The sequence below is a fragment of the Sebastes fasciatus genome, chromosome 8 (genome assembly GCF_043250625.1).
Source record: "Sebastes fasciatus isolate fSebFas1 chromosome 8, fSebFas1.pri, whole genome shotgun sequence".
Lineage (NCBI taxonomy): Eukaryota > Metazoa > Chordata > Actinopteri > Perciformes > Sebastidae > Sebastes > Sebastes fasciatus.
In genome coordinates, this window is record NC_133802.1 from 16,621,547 (window position 1) to 16,638,986 (window position 17,440).

At 42.4% G+C, this 17,440-nt stretch overlaps 3 protein-coding genes across 17 annotated transcripts in view; 1 reads left to right on the forward strand and 2 right to left on the reverse strand.

The window, feature by feature from the left end:
- The first annotated feature begins 225 nt into the window (after nt 1–225).
- Nucleotides 226–6,757, forward strand: LOC141772642 (haloacid dehalogenase-like hydrolase domain-containing 5). 2 transcript variants are annotated; one of them, XM_074643863.1, is made up of 9 exons: nt 239–516; nt 1,419–1,633; nt 2,113–2,316; nt 2,425–2,537; nt 2,642–2,735; nt 2,837–2,870; nt 2,972–3,146; nt 3,935–4,123; nt 5,520–6,757. In XM_074643863.1, exons 2-9 carry the CDS (start codon nt 1,613–1,615, stop codon nt 5,920–5,922), a joined length of 1,233 nt encoding a protein of 410 aa, XP_074499964.1. In that variant the 5' UTR covers nt 239–516; nt 1,419–1,612; the 3' UTR covers nt 5,923–6,757. The 2 variants fall into 2 exon arrangements, with proteins under 2 accessions (XP_074499962.1, XP_074499964.1); XM_074643861.1 differs by lacking the exon at nt 1,419–1,633 and having other exon boundaries at nt 226–516.
- A 106-nt stretch (nt 6,758–6,863) lies between these two features.
- gp9 (glycoprotein IX platelet) lies at nt 6,864–17,135 on the reverse strand. Of its 2 annotated transcripts, none has more exons than XM_074643865.1 (2): nt 17,007–17,135; nt 6,864–8,382 (listed from the first exon to the last, which is right to left on the reverse strand). In XM_074643865.1, exon 2 carries the CDS (start codon nt 8,379–8,381, stop codon nt 7,647–7,649), a length of 735 nt encoding a protein of 244 aa, XP_074499966.1. In that variant the 5' UTR covers nt 8,382; nt 17,007–17,135; the 3' UTR covers nt 6,864–7,646. The 2 variants fall into 2 exon arrangements, with proteins under 2 accessions (XP_074499966.1, XP_074499965.1); XM_074643864.1 differs by lacking the exon at nt 17,007–17,135 and adding an exon at nt 9,175–9,816.
- The window catches only part of iqsec1a (IQ motif and Sec7 domain ArfGEF 1a), a 100,889-nt gene continuing 93,414 nt past the window's right edge, over nt 9,966–17,440 (reverse strand). For 10 of the 13 annotated variants that reach the window (XM_074643844.1, XM_074643843.1, XM_074643842.1 and 7 more), the window contains 3 exons: nt 17,007–17,183; nt 15,355–15,404; nt 9,966–14,054 (listed from right to left, as the gene is read on the reverse strand). In XM_074643844.1, the coding sequence (XP_074499945.1) occupies nt 13,527–14,054; nt 15,355–15,404; nt 17,007–17,183 (755 nt within the window). In that variant the 3' untranslated portion in view covers nt 9,966–13,526. The remainder of the gene's footprint in view (nt 14,055–15,354; nt 15,405–17,006; nt 17,184–17,440) is intronic. The other 3 variants (XM_074643850.1, XM_074643855.1, XM_074643854.1) reach the window with 1 other exon arrangement.

Consider the following 17,440-nt stretch of genomic DNA (forward strand, 5'->3'; position numbering starts at 1 on the left):
GTAAAGCTCAACACTGGTGATCAGAAACGATGTAAAATCTGGTGGATCAATGCGCTCTCGTGTGTTTCTGCATCCATGTGCGTCTAAAGGAGCACAAAAGCTCCACCTCGGAGTCTAAAATGGCAGCGGGGGCTTGGTGTTTGGTGCAGATGCAGCTCTTTCACGTCTCCTTCCGGCAGAGATGCAGCAGGAGACCCCTCCTCCTCCTCCTCCTCTTCCTCCTCATATGTCGTCATCCCGGTCTCGCCCAGTCAAATTGCAGGCGAGAAAAACAAGCCGATCAGCCTCTTTGGAGCCAGCGCGGCCGGACCGAGCCCGGCTCTCTCTTCTCCATTCATGCCGGTTTCGTTTTAATTTACATATTTTTTTAATCTCTTTTTTTAAAACAAAAGGGAGATGAAGGGACTCCTGCAGTTTTACCGGGGCCTGTGCACCCTGAGTAACCGTCAAGCCAGACGCAAAGCTGGGATTGTCGGTTCTCGGTGCGGCTTTTGCGGAACTCAGTCTAATAGCAAGGTACGGTGGTGGTGGTGTTTGGAGCTGTTGCTGCTGCTGCTGCTGCCTCAGGCTCAGATTGCAAATTATTGACAAGTAGTTGTTTCTGATTTTTTTTGTTGGTTTGTTTAAATGTAATCAGAGAGCCACGTTGCATACATACATGTGTTGCATGCAACTTTTGTACAGATGTGTCAGACGCGCTGGCTGGCTGAGGATGAAACAAACATCAGGGAGAATAACAGCAGCAGATGTAGCCTGCTGTGGTTTCCCTCATGAGAAAAACAACCGCGGACACATTGTGTTCCTGCTTGTTGTTTCAGGCCCCAGTAGCCTACACATTGACAATAATAACCTTTTTACATATCTGTTTGGATAGCTTTAAGACTATGTGCTAACACTAACCAAATACCCCTATATAGGCTTTATATACTGCTTTATATACTATATATAGGCTCTATATAATGTAACCAAATACCCCTATATAGGCTTTATATACTGATTTATATACTATATATAATGTAACCAAATACCCCTATATAGGCTTTATATACTGCTTTATATACTATATATAATGTAACCAAATACCCCTATATAGGCTTTATATACTGCTTTATATACTATATATAATGTAACCAAATACCCCTATATAGGCTTTATATACTGCTGTGTCAACCTCATGCTGTGGATTTTCTGTCGCTGCCCCAAAATAATAAAGGGCCCATATGTCATCCCTAATATGTTATTAGAAATACACTATGATGTGTGGAAAGTCATTTAAAGTAATTTAAAGCTTCAGTAGGCAGAAAGTTTTGGGGCATAATTTGGCAAAAAAATCCATAATAACCTTTCATAATTGTAAAAGCATATTGTAATTCTGAGAGATAACTAGACTTGGCACCTCCTCTTGGCTCTGTTTTCAGGCTTTAAAGAATCTAGCTGGTAATGGGGAGACTTTGACCAATCACAGGTCGTTTCAGAGAAGGAGCGTTCCTATTGAGCGTTCCTATTGGCTGTGCTCTGGCTGGTGGGCGCTGCTTGGTGTTTCCTCAACTGATCTCAACATGGCTGCCGGGTTACAAACCTCATTTTACAGTTAACAACAGTACACAATAAGATGTTTCTGAAAACATTTGAGGTGAGAAATAGGCATTACAGTAACAGAATATTGATTAATATTTGATAAGCGCTGTCTAGTTTGACCGCTTGATCGGAGTTTGAGAGTGATTGACAGCTGCTCAGAGACAGCAGGCTCCAGCTCAGCTCTGATTGGTTGTTTTCCTCCGGTCTGTGAAATCTGTACTACTGTCAGGATATAGTGACCGTTTTATAAAAAATACTTTTTTTAATCATATTTGCTCCATTTCTACCCTTTGCTGCTTTAAAAATGGCATTTTATGTGGAAATGATTTTGTGCAGTGTTACAAATTTCACTGTTTGCTCATCATTCATTATCACCCATTATTCCACCCCAAATTAGATCATGACCATGACATGACCAGACATGTTGCCCCCCTTTATCCATGTTGTGTTGCTTATTTTTCTACGTGTAAAAAACAACAACAATACTGCCAGCGATTTGTCTGATTAACCTGTTTTTGTCCTCCTATTCTGCAGCCACAGCCAAGCTTTGGGCTGTTGTTTGACATTGATGGCGTGCTTGTCCGGGGAAGGATGCCAATCCCCGCTGCAAAAAAGGCGTTCGAGAAGTTGCTCGACTCTCAGGGACAATTTGTGGTGCCAGTTGTTTTTGTCACAAATGCAGGGAATTGCCTCCGACAAACAAAAGCGGACCAACTCTCTCACATCCTGGGAGTACCCGTGAGTTGAGAGAAACTGCTATAGAGGCTTCATGACTGTTTTATTATACGTTGAATGTCCCCTGTCAGCTCTGCTATTAACCTCTCCTGACACTTCATCTATTTCCAGATCACACAAGATCAAGTCATCATGTCCCATAGTCCCCTGAGGATGTTTAAGAAGTTTCATGACAAGTGTGTGCTGGTGTCAGGACAGGGACCCGTCCTGGAAATCGCTAAAAAGTATCCTGGAGTCTTGCTTTATTCTTATGTTTTCTGTTTGCGATCCAAATTGAATTAAGTTAGAATAATACTCACTTCATTTGTCCTTAACGCTGTGTCTTTAGCGTGGGCTTTAAGAACGTCATCAGTGTTGATATGCTGAGGGAATCCTTCCCACTGCTGGACATGGTGGATCACAATAGGAGACCCAAACTGCCGGTGAGGTCATGAAATCTGGGGCAGAAATTGGATGTCCATTATAGATAACGTTTCTTTAGTCATATACAACAGCACATGTTTAGTATCTTCTTTCATTACAGTCCAGTCCTGTTGGCAACCTCCCTAAGGTTGAAGGTGAGAACTTGAACCTCTTATCAGCTGTCAGTATTTGTCAGATTTTTTATTTTAATGATACATCAGATTATTTTATATGCATTTTTTAATCCCACATACAGCCGTGGTTCTGTTCGGGGAGCCGATTCGATGGGAGACCAACCTGCAGCTGATAAATGACATTTTGTTGACCAACGGAAACCTCAGCAGTGTTCACCAAACCCAGAAGATGCCTCACCTCCCCCTGCTGGCCTGCAACATGGACCTCATGTGGATGGCTGAGGCACATTCTCCACGGTAACCAGTGAAGTCACAGAATATTTAAAAGAAGGATTTCATTTATTACAATTAACATTAAACCTGCAGTTGACAGAATATCTTTGGCATCATTGGGCAAAAATTCCATAATAACCTTTCGGCATATTGTAATTCAAGTGATCTGAGAGAAAACTAGACTTCTGCTCCTCCTCATGGCTCTGTTTACAGGCTTTAAGAAATCTAATCCTGTGACGTGAGACTTTGACCAATAACAGGTCATTTCTGAGAGATAGAGAGCGTTTCTATTGGCTGTTCATTCAACAGAGGCAGCTGTCAATCACTCGCAAACTGATCAAATGGTCAAACTAGGCAGCGCTGATCAAATATGAATCAATATTCTGTTACTGTAATGCCTATTTCTCGCCTCAAATGTTTTCAGAAACATCTTGTAGTGTACTGTTTAGCTGTAAAATGAGAAGGTTTGCTGGTGGGCGGTGCTTGGTGTTTCTGAAAACATAGGCTCCAGCTCAGCTGTGATTGGTTATTTTCCTCCGGTCTGTGAAATCTTGCAGATGCCATTAGGAGCACCGGAGGACACCAGAGGACACAGAGGCACCTGATTTGGTTCACATTACCTGTCTCATGCACTTCTGTCAGGATATAGTGACTGTTTTATAAAAAATAACTTTTTTAAATCATATTTGCTCCATTTATACCTACTGTTGCTTTAATTGCTAATGAGCATCAGCAACTAAAGTACTTCGAAGTCTTTGAAGCTGCCAAATGTAAATAATAAATATATCTCTTTGTCTTCCATTTTGGCTCAGGTTTGGCCATGGGACGTTTCTTGTATGCCTAGAGAGCATTTATAAGAAGATAACAGGCAAAGACCTGAAGTACGAGGCGCTCATGGGGAAACCCAGCGAGCTGACTTACCACTTTGCAGAGTACCTCATCAGAAGCCAGGCCATGGAGAGGCAATGGAAACTTCCTGTCACTTCCCTTTACGCTATAGGGTGAGACACCAAGGCTTTTCTCTGTAATGCAAATGTAGTTACTAGAATATGGTATAAACTAAGGAGGCGATGACCTGAATTCATTTTTGACACAGCCCTTTTAACTTCAGCACTTTCGACGCTTTCGATGTCCTAGCTGGGTAGACACATGTGTAACTGATAAAAAAGAATTATAGCCTGTTTAGTGTGTCACAGCCATCCCATAATTATTGCTATTAATCACACCTGTGTTTACCCTGCAATGACCCTGCAATGGCACGTCACAATGGCTGCTGTGAAAAGGGTGTGTGCACATGTAAGTAATGACTAGATGCAGAAAGCAGGAACGAGTACTGCATACCAGCATTTAGTTAACCTCGCCTGACTTTTAGTTACCGGTTATTGAAAGCGCGTGTGCTCACATTTTAACCTTTCAAGTTTACTAAACTGAAAGTTGCTGATGCGTTGCCCAATAATCTGGTGAGAAACATCATATGAAAACACAGAACTCCTCTCTTTCAACTGCCTGCAAGCGTGTGATTAGTGAACATACCTTCAATTTCAGAACTTGCAAGTTTCACTTCAACTTTTTTTGTCGCGGTTGTTGCTGCTGTCTTGCTACAGTAATTGCTTTATGAAGCCTTTTTCACAGCAGACATTTCCTCTTGTTGGAAAAGCAAAGGTGTTACTAACAACACTGACGGCGGCTCTGTCGGTAGACCTTCAAATGAAATGACAACATGGGAAGTCGTGTACACAATATGCTTGGCATTCAGGTGGTTAAGTCGTGAAGAACACCGCTTCTAAGCAACGGCAATATCAACGTTACTGTCGGCGTCTAGAAGCAACAGAGCCTAACAATTTAGCAAGCTAGCAAGGGTGTAACATAATGCAGTAAATGCAAAGGCATAATGGCAGAAGACAAAGATTTGGTCGTTGGGAATATCAACATTTTCCTCAGACCTATTATAACATTAGGAAGAATTACAATATACGACTAAAATTACGATATGTTAACTTATTATGTACCGAAAAATGAACTTCCAAGGCCTCCGCCATTTCTGACAACGTCAACAAACACGTCACAACTCGTGAACTCTTTCCACTTGTGAGCTTGTGAATACCACATTGGGAGGGGGGGGTGTTCATATGGACTCTTCTCGTGAACACGGTAAACACGGTAAAAACGATAAACACGGTAAACACGACCTCATTTGAAGGCACCAAGTGAGCCAGCATGCACCATACCAGGAACCTGAAATAAAAGCAGCTTCAGCCATCGTTAATTTCATTATTTACATCTGGGCTTTTCTTTTGTGAAAAGTCAAAATGTCTTCTGTGAAAAACACATTCTTGTACGTTTCAGTATCTAGGCTACTGCCTGAGGCAATGAATAATCTCCCTTCTGCACTCTCAGGGATAACCTTATGACTGACATCTACGGCGCCAATCTATACAACCGTTACCTGGAGGAGAGAGTCGCTAGAAAGAACCCCAAAGCCGTTGCTAAGATGGTCTCCGCCACGGGTTCTACCACTGCGGTGCCCCAGGAGGAGGAGAGCGACAATCTGTGGGAGAGCGAGCTGGCGCTGCCCTCTGCCACTTCCTGTAAGTCTCTCCTCGTCTGCACAGGGGTCTACAACCCCAACGTTGAGGTGCCGTCCGATGCGAGTCACTGCATCAAAGAGACCGTGTTCCACGGGCACCGGGACTTCAGGTTCGACCCGGCGCTGGTGGAGCCGGACCACATTGTGCAGGACGTGGCGGAAGCTGTCGACCGCATCTTTGAGCAGGAGAAGTTTGTGCCTCAGAAGAGTTGAGGCGACAGTGGTCCTATAGAGGGGGGGGGAGGTGGAGCATTAAACTGGCTATACCACTTAATGTATACACCTGTAGGAGCCGAACACTGTGGACATTGTTTCACCACCCGGCAGGGCTTTGACAAAAATATGTGTCATCTTCTAAACTTTCAACATTGAGACAAACTTTAGAGAATCATGTAACTGTTACTGTCAACCGCTCTTTTCTATTGTTTTTGTGATCGTCTTTAATTACCTGTTTTGAGACATTTAAGGAACCGCCTTATTTGACCCTACTAAGTATTTTTTTAGATGATAGTAACGTTTTAGATAATTGCAAATCCTGAAATCATCATATATTTATTACAAGAATTTACCAGTGTTTTTAAGAAGCATATTCAGATAACGGTTGCCCTTTATTCTCAAGGTGACTTTTTATTATTGCATTTTGTTTACTCATTTATCCTGGAGAATCTATGCATGAATATGAGAGTAATACTTGTACTGTAAAAACAACAGTGTGATGTGCAGTAGGCCTGTCGTCCTCTAATTGTACTGTCTGTCTGCATTCTGTCTAGTTGTGAGAGCCTTGACCAGTATTTGCACAGACCAGAGACTTTCATCTTTGTTAAATGTTACCATATCTTCCTGCCATAACCTGTTCATTGTAATGTAGGAATTCCTTTTTATGCTTTCATATTTTAATTCCAGAAAGAAAAGATATCTAGACATTTATTTAGATACAAGTAAAATTCCAATCAAAAAAGCGTCTGCGGCTCCATACTTGATCATTTGTAGTGTTTCGCTCGTTGTAAATACCTCAACGTAAGAAAATACAAGGAATAGTTACACGTTGTGCAAACTGTCTGTGTTTTATTTCCTATCAAATATGATCTATCAGAAATGGTCAAGATATTGGTCACTCTAATAGAGCCCTTTTCTATTAGTAAACATGACGACGTACTTTGTGGGTGGAGCATAGGAGTTTCTCTGAATATGTACAGTCACTTAGGGACACAAGTGTTACTGAAGAAAGCAATGGGAGTTGGCGCAGATTGGCCAATGACTCAACAGCTAGGTATTTACACACCTGATAGAGAAACCAAAAGTGTATAGTAAAGATAAACTGGTTGTGCTACAGTACACTACAAGATGTTTCTGAAAACATTTGAGGTGAGAAATAGGCATTACAGTAACAGAATAGTGATTCACATTTGATCAGCGCTGCCTAGTTTGATCGGAGTTCAGTGATTGACAGCTGCTGTAGAGACTCCTCAGCTCTGATTGGTTGTTTTCCTTCAGCCGACGTGAAATCTTGCAGATGCCATTAAGAGCACCGGAGGACACAGAGGAACATGATTTTTTTTTCTCAGATTATCTTTCTCATGCACTACTGTCAGGATATAGTGACCGTTTTATAAAAATAACTTTTTATCATATTTGCTCAAAGTTACCAACTGCAGCTTTAACCATCCATCCATTATCTGTAATCGCTTATCCCATTTGGGGATAATTTATCTGGTGCATTTCCTGCGTACATGAGTTAAATTTCCTAGAATAACATTAGGTTGCAGTGCAAGAAAAAAATGTCAGTTACCCAGAAGAAGTCTCATGAGACATGGCTAGAGCAGTTTAGCGTTAAAAACAACTTTATTGGAAAAAAAAACGAAATCCTTTGCCTTGTTATTGCCCTCAACTTTTTTTGCCACCTTGAGTGTTTTTGTAATTCCACTGTAGTAGGTCCCTCAGGTAGCCTTTATCTTTATATTGTGCTTCTTGTGCAACACATCCAGTACTTGTGGCAGTAGCTCCATGTTGAGAAGTGGATTTTCTGTCCAAGTGAGAGAATCGGCGCGGACCTCTGACTGTGCGGTGTGCAGCCTCCTCCTGTGTTTGGGCCTCAGTGAGCGCAAAGAGTCGGCGTTGAATCCTGAATGTCTCTCATGTATGTACAGAGTGAAGGTGGACATTTTGGCTAGTCTCAAGCTCCACAGAAGCAGAACAATGAGGCAGCAGAGCATCACTCCCATCATAGTGTTATAGTAAGTCCCACCGGTGCAGCCTGCCGGGGTACAGGAAGAAAAGTAGTCATCACTGAGTTCAGCGACGGCTCTCTGAGCCACGGAGCTAGGACTGACACAGGTGGGCTCCTCGGAGACGACGGCCCTGTTCCTCAGCAGCCAGTTCCTCAGGTACTGGATCCTACAGTCACAGTGGAAGGGGTTCCCAGAGAGTGAGACCTTTTTCAGACCGACCAGTCTGTCGAAGAGGCCTGGAGACACTGAGGTGAGCTGGTTGTCCTGCACATGGAGCTCTGTGGTGTCTGGGGGAAGATGAGGCAGGTCCACCAGGTTTAAAGAGCTGCAGTTGACCTGCAGACCAGCAGGCAGGAGGGCTGAACACAGGCAGGCTTGACCGGTAGTGTGTGCGCTTAACGTGGCCCAGACGAGGACGGCAGCTAAGCTTAAACCAGAGAGCATCCTGCAGGATGAGGAAAAGGTTATTTTGCACTGTAATGCATAATAATGGGAACAGAGGGGGTGCTTACAGTGCAGCAAGTTGTTACTGTATATTGGAGAAAAACAGACAGTGTCCATAAAGCTGTGTATTGGGACAAGATTAACATTAAGCAACAAACAAAAACTGTTCATCTTCAGAATTTTGATTTGTTAAAGGTCCCATATTGTAAAAAGTATGATTTTCATGTCTTTTATATTATAAAGCAGGTTTAAGTGCTTTATAAATACTGTGAAAGTATTGAAGCGCTCAATATACAGAGAAATACACAGAGCCCGTATTCAGAAATTGTGCGTTTGAAACAAGCTGTTAGGATTTCTGTCCATTTGTGATGTCACAAATATACAATATTTAGACCATTACACGGTTTTAAACGTAAACATTCTAAATGTGTCCCAGTTTATACCTGGTTGCAGTGTATGTTCATGACATCAGCTGACAGGAAGTAAACATGGACCCAAACTGTTGCCAGGCAACGCAATTCTGTTGCAATTCCGTTGAAATGCACTAAAACGGAGCATTTCAGACAGAGGATAAATACAAGTATATTCAGGCAGACAGTATGAGGAAAATAAAGTTTTTTTTAACATTACAGCATGTAAACATGTTCTAGTAGAAACATAAAATACAAGTATGAACCTGAAAATGAGCACGATATGGGACCTTTAATGCCAAAAGTGAATACATCTATGAGGTGAAATATATTAAATATCACTGAGATATAGCCAAATGACAAAGTGAATGTAAAATACAAACCTTTTAGAGTCATACCCACATGGAAGTTACTTCTTGTGGTGCCAGTCATCCTTAAAAATGTAATTACATGTTCACTGTTCGAGTCCAATGTTGCATTTGAGCTTTAAGAGCGTTTCAAAAGTTCTCCTGAACTGAAAGTATTCCTGTTTTGCTACTGCAGAATAATCGCAGTGTGGGCCGGCGCAACGTCAGTGTGAGGAACACACTGACGGTTATGGTGCATTTGACATGAAGGAAATCCATCTGCTTTAAGGAGATAAGAGTTTATCTATTAAAAACAGAGGCGGGGGCTACCCAAAGCTCTCCTACTCAGTGTTTATTACTGACATCCACTGCAGTACTGAGGGCACATACTGCAAAATACAGCTGGGATCATGTGCAGCTTCATGTGAATTTAATTTGATATTTTTGAGAACCAGATACTGAATGAGCTTGAAGAGCAAATGTTTCTTAATGGGAACTCTGAGCTGCAAAGTAGAAATGGACATACATCCAAGATAATTTACAAAAAGTGGGTTAAAGCTGAGAGGTAAGACAATCACTTCCACTGGCTGACCCTGAGGAACTAACCGTGTAGCAGGTACATTTTCCACCTGTAGGTGGTGTAATGGTACAGATTTTCCTTTTCATTTTATAGCACTTTAATGCATGCCCTCTAGTGGAAATGCTGCAACACTAAGTAATGGAAAGTGAGCCTGGAAGTGGAAGATATGGGAGCCTAAAGATAGGGCACAAATGTGAAATGCATTATACAAACGGAGGGAATAAAGTTGAATAAAACAACACATGCATACCATAAGTCATATATTTGTTTATTTTGCGTTCTCAACATTGTCACAGTTGAAGTTTTACAATAACTGGGGTCTTACTGACTCACTACTCACTGTACAAACAGAATGCACATAGAAATGAGGCCATTCTTGTCTTTTTCCTCTTTTTAAAATGTGTCTCACGCCAGACTGAACAGCTTGCAGCAGGATGTGTGTGTTTTGTCTGTGTGTGTGTATGAAAAGAGAGCTGGATGTAAATGGCAGCGAACTTTCTAACAGTCTGTTTCTGATTTCTACAGCAAATGTCCGTTCACAACAGCTGGAGGCAGAGACAATCGATAAATTCATATACCACCCCTCTAATCCATCTATGAGGTGATGTATATACTGTACATCCTGGTGTTAACTGCAGATATCAGAGTAGAGTACTGATCATATACACATTATGTACAGCTGCTTTAACCCCTCCCGCCCCCCGTCTTGGTCCCTTTACAGCTTCTTAAAGACAAACCGTCCTTCCAAGCAGTTCATCCGTTAGCACACCACAGTCCCGTATTTACACGATGAAAGCCCTCAGCAACAGAAGTGCAATGTTTGTAATTTACACAATGGCTTTGTTGATGTAATGCATGCTGAGCTTCGATAACTACCAGCCTGAAATGGAGCAACAAGAACACGTCAACCAAATCAATCAAAACCAAAAGTCAAAATGTATAGGCCGATGTTGTTTTTCCCCCCCATCAGCTCACAGTGAAAAGGACACATGATGATCCATGCAGTGCATCGTTGGGGTACTTTCTCACAAACAATGACTGTAGACATCTGAAGCACTACAACACACACCAAAAATAAACAGATTCCTCGGTTTTACATCATCCCAAGATTTCAGATTTATAGCAAAACAATATGAAATCAATGGAAAGACACATTCAATTAATGTCCCATGATATGTCTGTCCTCTGAACTTTCCTTCACATGAGGAGAAATGTGTGAAAATAAGCCTGACTTATGGCAATGGTTTTTCTTTGTGAATGTTAAAATACATTTACAACCTGAATATCGGGACAAACAGTCACTAATTTACACACTAGAATAGACTCTTATTTGTAAGATGTAGAAAGTTATTCTTTACATAGACCCAGTTCCTTTGTTCAGTTTGCATTTTGTATATTATAACTGCATTTCCTGAAAGAAATGAAAGTGTTCTTTCATATGTGCTTATCCAGCAAAATATTTCTGTTCAGCCCAAAGAGAAGCATTATTCCTTTTTATTAAAATATATACACACATTCCTCTTTCCACTGTGAACTGTGTAAGTAAGTATTTATATATATTCTTAAATGAAAAAAGTTGTATTTTTCACCTGAAGCTCGTCCTGGACAACAAGATAACAGACTTCCACTCTCAGTGCAAGTCTGCGTTTTTCTGAACATGATTGCACTTAAACTTGCTATGGTAACACTGATTTGTTATACAATGTGCAGAGGATAGCCTCACATTAATAACATTACATGCAAAAATCACTCACTAAGACATTCCACTGAACTCCAAGTCTGTGCCTCTCATAAGACCGCGAGGACAGCCGCACATTAATTTACTGAGAAAGACTCTGACTGGGGTCCAAAACAAATATAAATAAATAATGACGCAACATGGAAAGAAGAAAAAAAAACGCACAAATTGGTGGGACGCTTTGCTTGTTGTTAATGTACAAAATCAGTACAAAGATATTGCACATATGATAGAAAAAAATACTTCACTATGTAAGAACTGATTTTAGTCACTCGCCAAAACCGTGTTGGTGAATAAAAGAAATATACTAAACAAGGCAAAAGAAGATTTCAAAAGTGTTTTTGATGTTAAGAGTCAAGAGAGCAGCTGTCGCATATCTTAAAGGCAACAACACGTCCTGTGGGTCCATCTGTAACATTTGAACTGAGCCTCCTAGTGTATTTAAAGGGGAACTACGCCCATTTTCAAAATGTTATTTCTATGGTCTAAGACAGTCCAAAAAATATTAGTAAACATGAATAACTCTCTCCCAAATCCCAAAACTAGAGTGCTAAAACTCAAATTTGTGATGTCATAGAGTATAAAGTGTGGAGCTGCTCCATAGACGATGAATGGGGCAGATGTTCTAGATGACACTGAGAGCACCCAGGGGAATGTTCTGAGCATATGGGAACATTTTCTGTTTCACAACTGAGAACACTACAATAGAATAAACCTCATTTGGGTATATAAAAGAAAACAAAACAAAAATCAGCCTCCCATTCAGCGTCTATGGAGCAGCTCCACACTTTATACACTATGACATTCACATCACAAGTTTGAGACTTACTTCTCTGGTTTCTGGCTTTGAGAGAGAGTAGCTCATGTTCACACATATTGATTGAACTTTCCTAGGCCATGGAAATAACAAATTGGAATTCTTAATTTAGGTGATGTTCCCCTTTAAAATGTCTTTTCACACTTAATCTTCATTACTTTTTTTTTTTTTTTTTACAGTTTAAGCAGTAAACTGAGATTAAAACAACCAACCAGCCCAGTTTATCATTCATAAGAGTTGAAGTCTGCTTTGAGGCTTCAGCCTTTTGAGGCCCGCGTATGCAACAGCTGCCATCCAGAAGCTTCTGATCCACTTGAAAGGCAAAAAAATTCCATTATATATTATTATAGGCCGGACTGAATGGGAGTTCACTCCTTTCAGATCTTCATCCTGTTACCACAGAGTCAGTATAATACTGATAAAAATTCAATTTTGCTGATAATAATAATAATTGTAAGTATAATCTTACAAATTACTTTACGCACAATATACTGTACATGAAGTCTTGACTAAATAGATTATGCATTAATAATTGGCACATTTATTTATGAGAGCTAGGAGACAACACATATAGCTGTCATCTACAGTAAATACAGCACTAGAACTACGATGACGGAGACTCAGTTGTTTACCTGTCCTTTGATTTTCAGTTAGTGTGAAATGATTATATCGAGGTTCTCCACTACGAATGAGCTCTACGGGAGGGCGACGACAAATTGCATTCATATGATGGTTAGGGATCTGCAAAACCAAAGAGTTCTGAAAAGGCTGTGCACAAGTAAATGATGCCATCGTTGTGACGGAGGAAACAGTCAGCCATGTTCTCGTCTCCTGTCGTCTCTCCCTCCTGATTATGTGAAGGTAAGACAGGCTATTAGAGGGATGAAGCAGTGGGGAGCGGCTTGGTGAGAGAACACGTTATCTCTGCAGCCGTCACGGCCGGGCGGCGTTGTGTGTGTGGAAAACATAGAGCATCTTCCTGTACAGAACCCCCCCCCTTGCAAAAACCCTGATGGGGCCCAGGCCCATGGTCAGGCAAACTAGTAAAGGCCCCTGGTGGAACATTTGAGTCCAATTTCCATCCTGCATATTAGTTGGACCTGGAGGTGAAAAAGGTGACTGCGTGTGACTGGTTCCCATCACAGCAGCAGTAAAACACAGTGGACAGGCCATAGAGTTACGCTGTCAGTCCCTTTGGTGTAAGCAATTGTCCCTCCTTCGTTAAGTCCCCTCCTCTCTGCGTTATAGGAGCATCACACTACGGTGCTGATGCCACTGTGTTTAGGTTTGGGTCCGCCAGGTGCCGAACCCGCTTGCTGACTGTGGTGGTGAGGGGCGTGCTGGGAGTGCGAGGCGTGATGGGAATGCTGGCTGTAATGGCTGTGCTGTGAATGGGGGTGTTGCTGCGAGGTGTAGCCCGGGTGCTGGTGGTACTGCGTGTGGGGAGGCGGGTGGTAGTGGTGGTGGTGGTTGTAAGGCGGGGGGTTCTGAGGGACTTGGCAGTACTGGGAGTGGTGACCGTGGAGCTGCACCGTGTGCGCTACCTGTGCTGTGTGGTGCAGGTTGGTCGGGTGGATCTTGTGGGATATGAGAGTGGGCTGACCGGGCGCGGGGAAAGGGGTGTGGCTCTGGGAGGACGGTTTGCCTCGCTTGCTGCCAAAGAGCGACCCAAGGATGGAAGTCGACGCCGAGTTAGGGATGGAGGGTTGGCCGCAGGGGGGTGCGCCCTCACGTGTCGTGGTGGCTCTCCGGCGCGTGTGTGGACTGCTAATGATGGACCCCTGCAGGCAGGAAAAAAAGGTAACAGCATGCCCGTCAGACACCGTGCAAGCGCTACTGCACAAACAGCTACTGAACTACAGCTACGAGGCGCCGGCAGGATGAATTCACGTTTTTTTCTCATTTCAGATAGCAAAATGTTACAGGGCATGCAAATGAGAAACTAAAAATGTTGTCATGGTGGGCAGCAGCAACGCTAGGAATATTTCAGCTTCAAGATGAAGGGAGCCTATTATCAAAGGAGCTAACTGGCCTGAAACAGCAAAATCTGTAACAAGAGTAATTACATTAACACCATTTAGGAGCATAAATCAACAAATGACATCAACAGGGGTAAAAAAGACAACATTTCATCTTCATTGCAGTCAGTGTGCCAAACCCTTTAAGAGTCACACATGCAACTTGTTATAATAGTTTCCACATGCAGAGGATGTGACAGGCAAACTCAGCATCCACACACATTAGCATTCAACTACAAGTCAGAAGGCAGGAGGAACTAAGCTCTTGTGTGCAGACTTCACAACATCCTGGACACTTTTTCCTCCCATTTCTGGGTCCAACACTGCTAACACTATCCATGTATGGATTAGGATTCTCCTAAAATAAAAGCTTGTCCTTTTGGCACATGCTTTGTCTAAGACTGGAGAAAGACCACATGACGCCTTTAAAAGCAGAATGAAATTTTCAGGGTCCCAGACTTCAACCCAACACATGAACTCATGGACACGTGAAATGAGGGAGGGATGAATGAATGAAATCCACATCTTTATGAGTCCGTGTAACAGTAGAGCTCTGACTATGAAGGCTACGTTCCTCCCTGAACCTTACAGCATTTAAGAGAAGTTGTGGATAAGGGGGAAAAAGAAAGACGGGCTGCAGATGTACAGTTTCCTAGTGCCTCACGGAGCTACCACCCTGCCACAGAGAAGAAGAAGAACCAAATGAAAACCGCTTGGATGTGATTGAATGAAAGACAGAGACAGGCGATAAGGGGAGGGATTAGTAGAATCATGCTTGTTTGAAGATAAGGTGTATATTGGTCATATAACATGACCAAAACAGGAGATCTCTGGCTTCCAAAAAAAGGGGGGGGGGCAGGATCAGAGGCAGGCAACCCATGCATGCACACTACCTGGGGCAAGCAGGTCATAAGGCATCCCAGGAAGAAAAAATAAATGATCCAAACAAATGGACTGAGTCTATGAAGCAAAGAAGGTGTAAGACCAAAAAATAAATGGTGTGTTTTCACAGTGCACATCATCACATAGAGAGTAGCTTGGATACCAGCTGCTTCCAACTTACTTCCATATTGCTGTCTAGTGATCCTGCACTGCTGCGACGCCCCCGCTTGCCTGCCCGAGACATGCAATACCACAGATTAGAGATCGACAGCACTCCTGGATCGACTACAGACCGTTTAGGCCGCCCACCAGTCCCGAATGGGGGGCAGTGCAGTGGATTGTGACTGTGAGTAAGGTCCAAATATGGGCGGGGAAGGGGAGAGCGCGTTCAGGCCTGGGAGGGGTGGTGGGTGACAGGTGGTACTGTGGCTAACTGTGGAGTCACATCTTCACGCAGCCTGGAAACTATATTGAAATTTCAGTGATTTAAGTTTTAAAACGCACTTCGAACTGCTGAAAAGTTTGAATGCATTTCTAATGGACGTCTTTTATAGACCAAGGAAATGTCCACAGGGAAGTTTTTACCAAAAGGTTGCAGGCTATTTTGAAAAACTTTAAACAAGGTTGATGCCAAAACCAAATTTTCCCAGATTTTTTTTAACTTGATAAAATATGACAACTTGTTTGTTAATGTTGTCACAAGATGTAGATTTTCAAAAGGGGTTGGCGAAAAGCCAGTCTCAGTGACAGTCACGAAGGAGGAGACACATCAAAAGCAATACAGTGGTTGTTGCAACATGGGATGTACAGGCATATACAGGTCCGAGGGCGAACAGAGCACTTTTTGCCGTTGTTAGGCACACTCAGCCAATGATACATGACCAATAATCACACATAAACAGGAAGATACCTGATGTGTATGGAGATAACACAGTAAATACACATGAAATGGGAGTATGGCAGGAAAGGAAAAGAAAACACTTAACAAAAATGACCCCACTAACATGCCACGTCCTGCACCGAAGAGCACAGGAGACAGGAGGGACGTCTACAGACTTCTCCACTGACTGACCTATCAGTTCCCATTGAGGTATAAGAACAAAGCGTATCTTGTTACCAACAGTGAGGCAGACCCCTAACTGGATTTCATTTTGTTATCAAGTTAATCACCCGATAACTTCACATAGCTGTTATCTGTAATGAATGAAATGTACTCTTGCTTCAGAGACAGAGCGGCTGCGCTAAACACTGATATTCATGGATGTGAAATGACTATTAAGACTGGAAGTAAAAATCTTGATCTGCTTCAGAATGGTTACACATCAGCACTGATTTGTTTGGTTCACAAATATATGTGAGAGGAAATGGCAAATGATGTTTGAATCAAACATAAGATTATCATGAAATGTCTTCGAGTAAAACAAACTTAGGAGTGCAAAAAGTGCGAGGTTAAAAAAAAAAAGAGTGACGATAAAAACATGAAGGGAAATGTTCAGAAATAAACTTATCTAGACGATCAGGGGCAATCTAGAAAAACTGCATTTCTAAGCAATGAACCTCTTCTCATATTCAGTCTATGAATTATAAGGTGGAGCACATCTTAAGTCTCTCTAAAGTATGTTGAGGTTAAACATTGAAGGACACACCGTTCAGACCAAACTATCCAATCACGAGTGAGTTACAGTACATAGTGGATTTAAACTCTAAAATCAATGTATGGTGCCGTGAAACAACATTTTGCTATTTTTTTACCCCCTTGATATCATCACAGAGAGCTGGATGACAGAAGGAGAGCACTTTTCCGTTAAAGAAACAAAGACGTTTTGGCTGTACCTGCTTCGGAGAGGTCTCGCAGGGAGCTGCTGAGGGCGCTCCTCTTCAGGCCCTCGCCCATGGCGTAAGTGTCGTCCAGACTGGCGCGGTTCATGTTTCCGTTGCCGGCTTCCTTCTTCAGACCGGAGCTCTGCGACATGCTGGGCCTCACCAGCCCCTTCTGCTTCTCCAGCTCAGCTGTGGAGAGGAGCCAAGGAAAGACTGAGGTAAGTGGCAGCGGTTTTAACATCTCACTCTGGCCAGGGAACGACTTTATAACTTCTCTGTAATGTATTCATGCACCTTTCCGCTGTCCGAAACTCATGAACGTCCTCTATTGATCTACATCATTTCTAACATCCTGCTTTTTTGAACGTCCAGAAAAAAAACCCTGCTGTCCCGTCTGTTAGCCATCCTGTGAACTCTGTAAACATTCTCCCTCGTAAAGTGCCGCA